The sequence below is a fragment of the Poecilia mexicana genome, unplaced genomic scaffold (assembly GCF_051168715.1).
Source record: "Poecilia mexicana isolate PSO_F unplaced genomic scaffold, ASM5116871v1 scaffold_2, whole genome shotgun sequence".
Lineage (NCBI taxonomy): Eukaryota > Metazoa > Chordata > Actinopteri > Cyprinodontiformes > Poeciliidae > Poecilia > Poecilia mexicana.
The window spans coordinates 51,336,869-51,351,315 of NW_028263371.1; the positions used below are offsets into that span (position 1 = coordinate 51,336,869).

Below are 14,447 nucleotides of genomic sequence, written 5' to 3' on the forward strand. Positions count from 1 at the left end.
AAATCCCAATAAAATATTTTGAAGCTCAACATAATTGTGACAAAATGTGAAAAAGCTTAAATATGAATCACTGGGAGACTAACATAAGACATATTGATGTAGGCGATGAGAAAGTGATGGTGAACTCTGTGCTTGAGTTTGTGGCAGATACAAGCAGACGTGTGCTTTGGTTCTCCTCGTTAAAATTATCCGGGGTGAGCCGCGCTCTGGCGGAGGTGGTGGAAGTCAAAGGTGACTGGTCCTGGCATCCTCACGGACAGTAAAGCTCCTCCAACAAATCACACGTTAGTGTCAGATCAAAGCGTCTTATAAATCATCGCAGCTCCACACGTTTGGCCGGGTTTTACTCGTTCTGGTCCTGTTCCCTCGTTCCGTGCCAAACCTGTTTCTTGTCTCTCATCACCTCTCCGTCTCACTAGTCATCTCCCTGTCTTGTCTTCGGGAGGCCGATGGCGGTGCGTGTAGCCAGGATGTGGTTCTGTGACAACGCAGAGGATGTAGAATCACAGAGGCTGTGCCCTCGACCCATGTGGAGCCCATTTCGGAGGTGTCAGACAAGACAGAAGTACGTCACCCTGCTCCGCTGAGTTACAGCCAAGACTCATCTTTGATCTGCGAAGAAAGGCCATCCCTCTCTTTCTTCTGTCTCACCTCATTCTTCTGTAAATATTCTTCTTTTTATCTCCCACCAGTCCTCTCAGAGGGGGGTTCGCAGACTGAGATTCACTCCAAACTCCAAAGAACTTCATGTGAGATAAACATGAATCATCTCCCAGCATCCACAGGGGACTGAAGAAGATCTGCTGTCACAAATAAACAGCTCACAGACTTTGCTGAGGTTATCATGAAGACAAAGGCTGGGTCTCTATTTAATAAAATCTATTATTATGAATAGATCAGAAACACTCAAAGAATAATTTATATACAAGAATATCATGAACAGGAAAGTGCTGAACTATCAGTGTTGATGTCCATGAAGCAAGTAGACTGTAAGACATTTGATCCACATTTAGATGAGTCAAACTAACTTCTACTCTGAAAGTCACAGAAATCTCCCAAGTTTTAGATTTTGAATTTAAATGTGCGAGTTTGTGAAAGACAAAATTACAGAAGTAAGTTAACTTTATTAATTTTTATCTTATCTCCAAGAGTTGAGTAAAAAAGGGTTTTTAAGTTAGCACTTATAAAAACTGACAGAAGACAAAGAGTGGAACTATTTCCCAGGTTTTTAAAATCTGATCCTAAATTCTTGTTCACATCCAATGAAAACGGAAGCTGCACTTACACTCAGCATCTTGTTCAGAGGTTTTCCTTCCAGTGGTTCTTGGTGCAGTGGAGGGGACCAGGTTTTTAAAGGGATACTTTTTGTTGGACACAGTTCAGTGTGAAAGTGAACCACAACAGTTGAAAATGTAACAAATGTTGCAATTTTGCTGCAGCCGAACTGAGTCTATCAGACTATCAGGTGTGAAAACACACTTAGTGTATGTAAGTTACTGACTTTAAAGGAAGTAATAAAAATTCTCCCAAAACCAAGTCTGTCTCTCTCTTTACTCTGGCTTTTAGCAAACAGATAATGCTAATAATCCCCACTGTCCATAATGAAAAGCTGGCTGCTAGTGAAAATATGACTGACCCACCCCCTTGTCATCGGTGTGTGTGTTTGTCAGCTTACCTCACAGATGCTGCACAGGATCACTTTGCTTTCCACAAAGTCAGGACCTTCTCCCCCGAGCGCAGAGGCCTCCTGCAGCTGAGCGGTGGAGCTGAAGATCAGAGGTCACAATCAGGGAAAGTGTGTCTGGATGTGTGTGTGTGATTCCGAGAGTTCACATTCCTTCTTTCATGCTGCAAGTGTGCATAAACTTGAGCATTACTTTCCTCCTGGCACATGTGAAGCATTACAGTCTCCACCACCAGGCTGTATCCTGCAGATCTCCGCAGTCTGGATCACGGCTCCGGCGCTGCGTGAAAAACACTGTGACAGTAAGTGGAACCTGAAACGCAAAGCAGACCAGGCTTTTCCAGCATAAACAAGCGGGCGTTTCATGGGTTCAAACTGTGCTGCACAACAAGCAGGAGGTGATGGGTTCCACCTCATTTGCAGAGGCCGAGCAGTTTCTCCTGGATGGGTAAAACAAACAACGCTGATCATGAAATCTGATCTTTTTCACGTATTTTTTCCTGGAGTCTCAGTTTTGTTAAATGACTTCCTAACACAAGACAGTTCAGTACAATTCTGACTAATAATTAATTTATTTGCAGGTAATAATCTGTCTTTAAGGAGAAACCAGTGAAGTTCAACTCATGCATTACTTTTTCTTAGAAACATTTGTTGATTAGATGAACCTCTGTTTATGGCTGTGAAGGTAGGAAAGAGGGAAAACAAGCTTACAACATAAAATTAACTTCTTTTTAGGTTCAGGCAACCAGCTGTTTCCTTGTAGCTGTGCCATAACTCACCAAGATCAGAAATCATCTTACTTGAATATCATGTTCTCTTGTTTTTCCGGTTTTGAAGAGTTACTTAAAGAAACAGGCCTCCATCGGAAAACGAGACGTTTTCAATGAGTTATTAAAAGGTCTTTGATCAACATTTAAGAAAATAACAAAATGCTTTAGCTGAATGTTGAACAGGAATGGTTAGTGATTTTTTTTGTTCAAAGCAATTTATTCTTAATGTTGTTCTTTTTCTTTTTCAACTAATGAATTCAAATCAAACGTTTCCGTGGGACCACGCTCCCGCAGGAGGAGATATATTTATTAAGTCTTTTCACCTTCACGCCACTGAGCAAGTTAGGGTTCAAATCAAAACAGGTGCAGTCAGCTGATGTGATAAAACCTGGAGAACATGTGCTGAGATTCTTCAGATGTTCTAATGTAAGCCACCTGCGCGCTGCGTTTTTCCTGCGTGGATAAACGACGCAGGACGCGGGTGAAGGGAGAGTCTGGAAGCGTGGCGCGCACACCGGAGAGAGCGGGCTGCTTGGTGAAAAAACATCCTGTTTCCCTTTATCGCTTTAGGATCTGTAAAAACCCCCACACGTGATTTGAGTTGGATTTTAAGCTGGCTGCTTTTCCCCAGAACCGGCGCGTAAATCGCTCTCCAAGGTGCGCAGCGTCCGGCTAAAACACATCGATACCGGCCTGGTATTCATGGAGGATTTTTGAATAAAATCTTAAGAAGAAACTAGATGTAATAAAATAAAATTAATGATTCATATTTGTTATGTTTTTCAATAAACATCAATTTAGATAGCCGAATAATTTAATTTGTCGCTTTTTAATCCATTTTGGTTGATTGTGGGATTTAAAAAGAAAATTAAAAAAGTATATAAGTTCTGTTTTATTGCTGAGGACAAATGAAATAAGAGCAGGAGGGTCTTTAGTTTGTGACAGTGAATAATCTCCAGATACATAAAACCACCGCAGCCTCCTGCTCATCGGAGAGAGGCGCACCCAGGACTCACCCTCCGCCTCCGCCCACCAAACCCCTCCCCTTCCACCCTCAAAACTATTTAGCATCTGAAGTTGGGACAAAATTTCCAAAAAACTTTTTTTTTTAGAACGAAAAAAATACTTTCTGCGAGAGTAGACGCGGGCCAGCCGCCAGAGTGAGCTCCGGCGTGTTAGAAGGAGAGCATCTCTAAAAGTTCTTCTCCTCCTTTCTAAGGATTTACATTTATCCTGTAACCACGGCTTCGAAGGTGGACACCGTTTTTTCCTCCCTGTCTCTACATTTCTTCAAGAAAGAAATGGAAGAGGGCTCCAGCTCCCCGGTCTCCCCTGTGGATAGTCTGGTGACGAGCGAGGAGGAGCCGGAGCGGCAGCAGAAGCGCTTCTCCAGGAAGAGGAGGCACAGCAAGAAGTCCGGAGAGGACAGCAGCGGCAGCGGGAGCAGCCCCGTTCCCGGGCCGGTGAAGCGGGGCAAGAAGCCCAGCCCGAGCAGCAGCCAGTCGTACGAGGAGCTGCAGAACCAGCGGGTCCTGGCGAACGTCCGGGAGCGCCAGCGGACTCAGTCTCTGAACGAGGCCTTCGCGTCTCTGCGCAAAATCATCCCTACGCTGCCGTCGGACAAACTGAGCAAGATCCAGACTCTGAAGCTGGCCTCCAGGTACATAGACTTCCTGTGCCAGGTGCTGCAGAGCGACGAGATGGACAGCAAGATGTCCAGCTGCAGCTACGTAGCGCACGAGAGACTCAGTTACGCGTTCTCGGTGTGGAGGATGGAGGGCGCCTGGTCCATGTCAGCATCCCACTAGCAGTCAGAGACAAACACAATGCCAAAGCGGTGGGTACACTGAGACCTGCGAGCGTTCAGCTTATGGTTCCAAATGTAACCGTTTCTATCATCTTCATCCATATTTTTCACTAAAATATGCTCAGCCGCACGCATCCAGCTGACAGTAGATATTAAAGGAAAATTATGGAGTGAATTAAAAAAAAACAACTTTAGGATTTGTTCCCATGAATCTCTGAGCTGCGAAAGTTTCTGATTAGGGTTTTGTAGATCCGGCCCGAGGCAGAATCGAGCTAAGCAGCAACTTAGGGCCTCTAAACTTCCTGGGTCCCCAGCAGGCCTTCTCACACTCAAAAACGCACACTTCTTTAAATTCACTCAGAGTTTAAAAAGCAGCTTATTGTTATGAATTTAAAAACAGTTTGATAGGTAGCTTACCGGCCATAATTTGATTTTGTGCACAGAGAAGCATGTAGCAGGTTGGAACTTCAGGTCACTTCAAAAGAAAATCTGCATTAAATTCATTAGGATTTTCAGAAAGCTTAGAATAGCAAAAGAAAAATATTTCTTTAGTTAGTTCTAGTGGGGTTTTTTATTGTATTTTATTTTTAATTACTTTTAATTAATTTATATTACCAGAAATTAAGAGGTTTGGAAAACATGAAAGTGTTTTAAAATGACTGTTTCAATCAAAATGTATGAATATGGAGAACAGGAAGTAAATTACATAATTACAAGAATGATGAATTTATAATACAAAATTAAAATTCTGCATACAGTAATAAATAAATGTATTAATAAAAAAATGACTGAAACAAACAAACAAACAATAAGGAAAAATAATGAACAATTAATCATGTTCAGTGTGTTGATTTCATCACATACAAAAGTAATGAATATATAGATATTCAAAGTTAATATTCATCCTGTCAGTGCATGTTAAATAGTCAAAAAGGGGGGTTAATAAGCAGAATAACATAAAATGTCACATAGTGTCTGCAGACGGATTCAGATTGAATTATCTTCATTCAAACTTAACATCTCTGTCTATTTGACGGCTGTCGCTTTAAAAACAAAAATACAGAGAAAAGGCTGCAGAGATTCATGTTCAGTGTTCACCGGTGGGAAATACATGGAGCATGTTAGAAAAAACAGCAGTGATGTTCTTTCTGTATGTTTTATTTATTTATTTTGAGAAAAAATATGTTTTTAACAAACTCCTAAGATTTCAATAATAATAATAATAATAATAATAATAATAGTTTACTGTACTGGCTAAACTTGGCCTCAACCAGCAGGCCCAAATTAGTAAGATAAATAACTTTAGTGAACAATGTGACTGTTTAACATTACTTAACTATGAGATATATTGCTTTCAATGTGAAACACACAATATGAAATCAGCGGTTCTGTGGTGCTTGGTGGGTGAAGGACTCCCCCCCAAATCAAATTGTGCTCCAGGCCCCACACAACCTTTGACCGGCACTGGCATCTTGTAACGGGTCTGCAGCTGAATGCTGCAGCTTCTGATCTTCAGGCGGAACAGAACCATCACTGAGCATCCAGCTGGACGCTCGGGTCAGATGTCTAGATAGTGAAGGTGCTATGCGTCCTGTTTCCAACAGAAGATCGCGTTAAACCTGAGACTTGTACTTCTCTTTTTGACATGGGTGATAAAGGGGAGGGAGGAGACTGGAAATGCAGGAGTGCGCCGAGAAAGGAGCGCAGCAGCTGTGGTGCCATCACGGCTAATATATATCCGCAATAGAGGCTTTTCCTGCGCGCAGACCGCAGGAATGGGCAGCTCGGCTGGACATGAAAAGTTCAAGCCGGTGCAAGATAATAAAAACAGAGGAACGCATTAACGAGCAGCCAGCCTGCGGTTACACAGGACTTTTTTAAATGTAGATTTGCAGCCTTGTTGCTTTATGTTCTGGTTGTTCCCTTTTAACCAAACTTAAACTTATCTGTTCGTTGCTGCGGTGACTTTTTAGGAAATGTTTTAATTGTCACACAAATAGACGTTCATTATGGTTTTTAAGGTTGGTCGTTATATTCAGGCAAAAATAGCTGAAAATATTTTAACCCATGTCAAGACAAAAAATGGGGTCTAAATAAAAACACTTTACAGACACATGCAGACATCAACTATGAATGTAGTTAGACCTTCCACTTTACATTTCCTTTTAGACCGAAGGGGAAATAACCTAAAGGCCTTTTTACAACTTCTGCTCGTGTTAAGGTTGAAAAAGTGTCGCATGAGATGCGCATTAGGCTAAAATCACATGTGATGATCACATCTGATCCGATCCACATGGAGATAAAATATGTTTTACAGGCGGATTTTATTTGAAACCTGAAATTGAGCTAACCTTTCAAGTCCAATAATAATATATATTTTAAGTGAAACATAAAACATTATTTTTCGTTAGTTTAATTTGTTGGGTTCAAATATAGAAAATCAAACCAGTCAGGTTGTTCTGATCAGAAGAAAGGCCTCTGAGCGCATTTGCATATTATTTGAGTGAGACCATTAAAACCCCGCAGGAAGTGCTTTCTATTGTTTTAGGATTGTGCCTCAGGTGCCTTCTAATAAATATGCAGCTGGACCAGTCACATAAAAAAACCAGCCCATATGGTTTTACTCAGTTCAGGGGTTCATAATTGATTCATTAAGGACTTCCCGCTTTCTCTCAGAATTCAGATTGTGTGTATTTCAGTGATTTGTGCGCCTTAATGAGAATTTCTCTGTTCTTTTGTTTCTTCTATTTCAGACTGTTGATGTAAAAGAGATTATTGAAGAACTGATTGACCTCAGAGGCCAAGGATGGAGCAGAGGCGTGATGTGGCCCACGAAGTGTGTGCGTCCCTGCGTGAGTGTGTGTGGACGCAGATTCATCACACCGCGGAGGATAGAACTGTGCAAAGTGCGCAGCGGGCCAACACAGATCCGCCAGATGTGCGCATTTACGGCCTGAACTCTCACTAAAGCCTTAAAACAAACATGGAGATTTATTTTGTTTTTCAAAGACTTTAAGCCAGATTATGAATTTATATATAGATATATGAAAGCATATTGTACATATTTGTGTAAGTATATCCTGTAAAGGGACCAATGCAATTCGGAGTCTTCTCGCTGCATGGGGTTTATTCCAACGACTTCCTTCTAAGTTCCGTCCAGTTTCCACTGTTGTTTTTGCTTATTTATTAAACGGGTATTTTTTCTAAACAACAACAACAAAAAATGTACTTCTGTGTTTTTTTCACATATACTTAAAAACTCATTAAAATGTTCGGTTTAATAAGTTTGAATAACAAAGTAGAACTGGCTCTCGTTGAAGGGATTTTTCCCTCTGTGTGTTGGGTGTGAGAAGTTGCCCTTTCCCCTCCCCTCTGCGCTTGTTATGGAAAGAAAACCCCGCTTACAAAAAAAAAGAAAAGAAAAACAGAGCCCATAAAGATCCAGCTTCATTAAGAGCGCAGGAAATAAAGTTCAGCCACATAAAGTGTTTGTGCGCTTTTAAAACCAGGCAATCAGTGTTTAAACTGCGACTCCTTCGACCGCAGATAAGGACAATAACTCCGCCTAAGGTTTTTAAAAAAGAAAAATAAATAAAAGACCTCAAAATTACGACTGAATAAATTCTTTTGAGTTCAGCTGTTTACATCCAGCTTTCCCAGACGTGGTTCTAGATGCAATCTGAGCGTAAAACAGGAGCTCATTGTGAACGACGGGCTGCTGCTTTCAGGGACTGTCGGAGCTAAGCGACGCTCTGGGACTGAAGCAAAAATAAAACTCCTATCTCTCACACACACACTGAAGCTGTAGTATGAGGTCATTTGGGAATTAAATACATTAATAATGCTACTTTGAAATCATTTAGTGTCCAGCTGGGACCAAAATGTGTTTTAGCCCCAGAGTGGAAACACCAAACTTTTTCCACCTGCTGCTTTCGTGAGAATGCTGATGTCCAACAAAGCTTAAATAATTTAAAATTTCCAAGACCTACACATTAAACTGATTTATTTATTTTTTGACAGCAGTATGCCAAACTACTGCTGTAAAATATAGAAATATATTCTGCAGGTTTGACCATTTTAGCTGCTTTAAATGCATTTTGTTTCCCCCCAAATGCAACTCCATAAGCAAGCTGGGTTTCAAAGTGGTTCTGTAGAACAACTAAAACACATTAATGCTCTCTTGGCAGATCAACAGCATCTGACACGTTATTCATATCAGCTGCTGGTCAAAACGGCAACATTTAGACTCCAAATCTCTCTTGCGATGTCAGACTCTGTCCTTCAGCTTTCAGATGCTTGAATATTTCTGCTCAGTTCAGTCTATGCAGCAGCGCCAAGTCACAACAGATGTCACCTCAGGGGAGTTCGCCAACAGGTCCAGTTCACCTCCAGTTAACCAGTGCAGCTGAAACCATTCCAATGCATGTCAGTCAGATCCAATAGGATGCAGTGAAACTGAATCCTGCTGATGTGAACCAAAATCAGTTCATCTCCAAGGACCAGATGGAAACAGTAAACAATTCCTTAGCGTATCCCATATATAGAAACACAAATATATATCAAAGTATATTTATGTAAAGACGACATGGAACCTTGTCCAGTGACTAAGGAAAGGTGATGGAGATCATAATGAAGAGAATACTTGCCGAAATAAGCTGCATGCTGCATGTTGTGCTCCTGCTCTCTGTTTGCAGTCAGTCATTTGGGAGCATTTCTGGCTGCACAGCCTCACAGCTGAAAAGACTCCAGTGCTGCTCCAGCACACCTGAATTTATTTGCTTGTGATCAGACTTTCTGCAGTTTTCCCCTGTTGATGGTCAGCTCATTTAAACTTTAGTATGTCCTAGGAATGGAGTCCGACATTCTTGCTTTATTATTTCAAAACTCGGTCTGAAATGCAGTGCTTCTCTGATTTATTGTACGATTTTTTTTTTATTTGCATTGCAGATTGTCATGGTAACGGGGGCCTCTTTCGGTTCTTGGGCTCCTTATAGGCCATATGTAATAACTCACGTTATTTACAAATTTATCAGTGATATATTTGAGCGTGAAGGAGCAGGGGTTTCCAAGTGTATGCTGCATGAAGATGTGGTCAAGCGCTTTCACTTAAAAAAAGAAGGGATTTCCTCAGAAATAGGAAGTGATTTTTTTTTTTGCATTTTCTACTACAGTTGAAGCTGGAAGAAGAAGAAAAAATTATCAATGAAATCATTCACAATAGCTCGTTAAAGACAAACAGATGCAACAGTGTGCAGTCACTCTCAGCTTGGTGGTCTCTGACGCTGCCAGGCAGCCCTTCCTACCAAGGCCGGCTTCATCCGTAGGAGCCCGTTTGATACCTGCTCATTATCCCGGGCCCGCACAGCTGAGCGGCTCAGAATCACCCTGGGGCCAGTGCTCCAGTGGTGCGGGAGATCCAGATGTTTCCCGTAAAATCAGACGGAAAAAGCTACAAAACTTTAATTTGCAGTAAAAACAGGGGAATAAAGTAAAGGTTTACGCTCTGTGTGTCACCGATGGTACTCTGTGTTCGTTTGGTTGGGTGAAAAACCCCCCCAAAGGTTAACCTACCACCACTTTGGAGGGTGATGCGAGCCTGAGGAAACGCTGTTAGTGTGCCGTGCTGGCAGAGCCGAGAGTCAGCTGTGCTGGCTGCGATTGCTTCAGCACACAGAGCCCGAGACACGCAGGCTTGACCCGAAGTGACGAGCTCCTCGTTACTTTCCTTTTTTGTTTGTTCTGGGAGGATCATGTTTTCAAGAATCTATGACTACAAATGCCACAATCATAAAAAAAAAAAAAGATTGAGGAGAAATAGACAGTGTGTTCTTACCTGGAGCTTAAAAGGTGCATTTCAGAGAGATAGAGTTTATTTTTCAGAATTTTAAAGCCTTCCATACTTTACTGTCCTGGGATTTACAGGGAACTCTTCTAGGACCTATAGGTACTTCTTCAGAACCTACAGGGTCCACAGCAGTTCCTTTGAACTTAGAGTTTGCTTATTTTTAGTTGCAGATTTCTTTCCAAAACTTACAGGGTTTCTTTAAACAACTTCTGGAACTTACTGGGTTCTTTCTGCAACTGACAATGTCATTTCCTGAGGTCTACCTACAGGTTCTGGATTTCACTAGCTTCTTTCTGGAGCATGATAGATACTCAATATCATGCCAAAAAAGATAAAGAGTTGCAAAGGTCTCAGAGGAATCTGTAGGTGGATGGAGGTTCTTAATAGAATTTGATTGTTACGCTTTTGATTTGTTAGTGCATTTCTCTTGCTTTTCTCACGACCCTAGGAGGATTTTAGGCAATCCAAAATAAATTCAATTTTTGTTTTTAGACCCCTAGAACTATTATCCTGTCAGATTTATGGAAGAGATGTTGGTGTTGTGTAATTACTCTAAGTTCTTTGGAGGGACATTTGAATGTTCAGCAGAACAGTTCAGGTTTTCTTTACAAACTAAAGGAATCATGGAAAAATATCCATTGGAATTAGAAAAAATGCACAAAACAAAACACAGCAAATCACCTGTAAAGCATGATGGTGGAAGAGTGATGACATGGGTTTGTTTTCAACAGGACTGGAGCGTCTTTCACCTGCAAAAGCAATCTGGTACTCCTGTATTTACAGTCAAATGTGGACCTGTCAAACAAAGTAGGCCATCAACAGGATAATAACCCAAACAAACCAACAATTTATAGTAGAATCTCTTAAAAATACAATAATCAAGATGTTGTGAAGTCCTAGTCAAAGCTCAGACCTCAAAGAGCTGCTGATAAGCAAATGCTGCAAATATTGCTTAGCATTAATCCAGGTAAATGAACAAGTCTCACGTTTATTGTGGCTCTTTTTGATTCTTCATTGTTCTCAGTATTCATGCAAACATTCTTGATGATGAACTGAAATGCTGAGAAAGTGACAAAAAAATGCAAGAAACTGAGAGAGAATCGGAGCGAAATTTACCCTCCGCTCGTGCTGAGAGCTGATCTATATCTTTATGCTTTCCCAAGAGAACATCTGCTATTTTCACATCACCCCCGCCTTTTGAAGCCGACTCTATGAAATCACTGAATGCTGTAATACAAAGTCATTCTTTCATCTTAAGGCCTCATCTGGGGATTCTTTAGGCGACTGGGTCGGATTATGTAGCTGTAAAGAATGTGAATGAAGAGAGCAATATTTCTTTTTATATCTGAGTGACATATAACAATGTGCATTTCTAATATCTCTGTACGAGACTGCCTTTTATTATTTGGAGATAGTAGAAAAGCAAAACCCTTTATCTCCTTCAGTAATTAATAAATGAATCACTTTAATGTTTTCTGTTGAATCAAAGACCAAAACTGACATGACCACATGTCAGCGCGCACAAACAGAGAGCATGTGACTTACGCTGCAGTGATGTGACCGAAGAAATAAATGCAGCTGGAAAGAAGGGATCAAATGAGGGAAGGACAGCTGGAAAACGTTTACGACTCAAAACCTTCCCAGGTCTTCACTGTTTGACAGGAGAACAACACAGAATATACAAGAAATCTGACTAGCCTGTGGTCAGTCTCTCACATGCATGCAGTGTTTTGATGATTCTGTGGGACAAATCCCACTCTGATGCAAAAGTTAGTGGTAGAATAAAAGAAAATGCAAGAAAGAGTATTTGCCACTAGTGAGGCAGAACTTTAGCCCAGGTGGGGGTATAAGGGAGGGCGTCTGTTTGTAAAGTAACAGCCTGCCTTTCCCTTCGTCTTCCGCTGCAGGTCATTAACACAAGTGATGACTGCAGGGGTCACCAGAGGTTCCAAGGTCACGCCGGTCCAGGAATCTGAAGGCTTCACCTCCCTCATGGGAGAAAGGAGCGGAGCGGGGCGGATTCAGGTAGCTGCTGAATTATTGATCCAGCAGATGGACAGAGCTGCCAGAATCAGATCGAATGCAAAGGGTTGACACAGCTGGGCGGTTCAGCCAAAGTCGGAAGGCAGTTTCTGGTTCCAGGCTTCTACTGAAAGCCCCCTAGTGGTAGAGCTTGGAACATGGAGCATTTAGACTAGATCTTTAATGTCACTGAAAATACTCTGACATTTGAAAGTGGCGCAGGATGTGATTAACTGATAGAAGGCGTGAATGTTCATACTTACCTTTTTCATCTTTTACTTCTGTAAGGAGCTGAGGTTTTTCAGTGTCCATGAAACGAGGGTTAGTCCTAAGCATCAAAAGGACAAGAGAGAAAACAAAACATCAAATGTTTTCCAATTAAAGGGAACGTATGAAAATTTCAAACCCACCTAAGTTTCCTTAGTACTTTTCAAAAGTCAGGCTGTCTATTAGGTATTTAAAAGTCAATAGTCTTTCAGGGGGGTTTTTTTGTTTGTTTGTTTTGTTTTTTTACTCATTACCAGTATAACACCTGGCTATGAGAGCATTAATCAAACTCTGCTGAAAAAAAGAAAAGTGTGAAGACAAGCACAAACAAAAAAGCCAGAAATGCCGGTGTTATATAAAAACGTCTTTCAAAAAGTTTACATCCCTAAAAAAATCTGACATTTACTACATTATATCAAAAAACTTCTATGTATTTTTGTTTTAAGTGAGAGATTTTTCCAAATTAAAAAAAATCTAAAAAGTGTGGCATGCATTTGTTTCCCTTAACATTGAAATTTCTCTCCCTGCTTTCCAAATGAACAGCTGGACAATTATACTGATATTTGTTTCCAAAATAGCTCAGCTCAGCTGGTCTGAATGAACATTAATGTTTCAAGTCTGTCCACAAAGTTTTAAAGAGATTCAGATCTGGACTTGTCCTGCTGGAAAGTCAACCTTCAGCCCTGTCTGAAGACTTTGCAGCCTTTAACAGGTTTTCTTCCATAATTTCCCTGCATTTAGCTCTTTAACCTTTTAAACAACTCCAGCTTCCTTGTTCCTGCTGAAGAACCACGTCCCCCCTGCATGATGCTCCCACCACCATCTTGTTTTCTGCCACACACTGTTTTTGTATGTAGGCCAGGAAGTTTGATTCAGAGCAGTTTCTTCTACGTGTCCCCTGGTTGCAGATTGTAAACGTTACTTTTTATGACAGTCTGTCAATAAAGGCCAGATTTGTGGTGTGCACAACTAACCCAATTTAATCTAGTTTATTTAAAAAGCACATTCAAAAACAACAAATGGTTCCCTAAAGTGCTGCACGTTCAGAGAATAAGTAAAAATAGCCAAAGTCAAAACAGACACAAACCCTGTTAAGCAACTCATAGAAAAGAACAATGCCAGGAAAAAAAAAGATGATTCTTCCAACAAAGTTAAAAGAAGCGTTGGGAAGCGCCCGTCTGACTGCAAAAACCCAAACACCTCTGGGTGAAGGCCTGACTAAACCCAGAAAATAATGTTACAGTCAAGGTGGGAAACCTGGTTTCACAAAATTATCTTGATTTTGGCCACTGGAAGCTGAAAAAAAAAAAAACTTTTTACTAGAGAGCATCTTAGGTTGGTGACTAAAACCTAACAGTACTCAGTTATTAGTGCTATTATTTATTTATAACTCACAGTACAAGTATTTGTTGTTCATATTCTTCCACTTGACATATGAATCTTTGCACTTCCAAGAGTCCATATGATCCTCATTTATGCTCTTGGTTTGTCTGTGTGGGTCTAAAGCCACGTCTTGTTAGGTTTTACAGTTGTTCATCATCTTTTCCCTTACAGCTGACTGAGTTATGGTCAGGTACTGGACTAAATGTAAGTAAGACAGCAGTCAGAGTCATTGAAGAAAGCCTGAAGAAGCACCAACCAAGACCACTTTAGATTAAAACTGAGTGGAAGTGGAAGGCAAATATGAAGAAATAGTGGATGTGTGAAGACTTTCCACAGCAGAGCAGATGTTGAATCAAACACCCACACCGGCAGGATGAGCAAGTTTAGTCCAGCTCACTGCTACTGAGCATCAAACGTCCGGTCGGTCCACTGAGCCAGATTCAGGACAAAAAATATAAAAATGGCTAAAATTTGTTCTTACTTGAGTCCAACTTTGTGTTGAAAATTAAAATCCAACAGTTTTTATTTGCTTGCTGTCTGACTCCTCTAGAAACATCTCTCCTCGAAAGAATCTGTTTACTAGTGTTGATGATCCAAATTTGATCCTAATAACTCTTCTATAATTACTTTGGCTCGTCATTCACGCAGCTGGCCGAAGCCCCACAGGCC

At 41.0% G+C, this 14,447-nt stretch overlaps 1 protein-coding gene across 1 annotated transcript; it reads left to right on the top strand.

The window, feature by feature from the left end:
• Positions 1-3,540: 3,540 nt before the first annotated feature.
• Positions 3,541-7,686, top strand: twist2. Its single transcript, XM_014991869.2, has 2 exons — positions 3,541-4,291; positions 7,015-7,686. Exon 1 carries the CDS (start codon positions 3,756-3,758, stop codon positions 4,260-4,262), a length of 507 nt encoding a protein of 168 aa, XP_014847355.2. The 5' UTR covers positions 3,541-3,755; the 3' UTR covers positions 4,263-4,291; positions 7,015-7,686.
• The last annotated feature ends 6,761 nt before the right edge of the window (positions 7,687-14,447 follow it).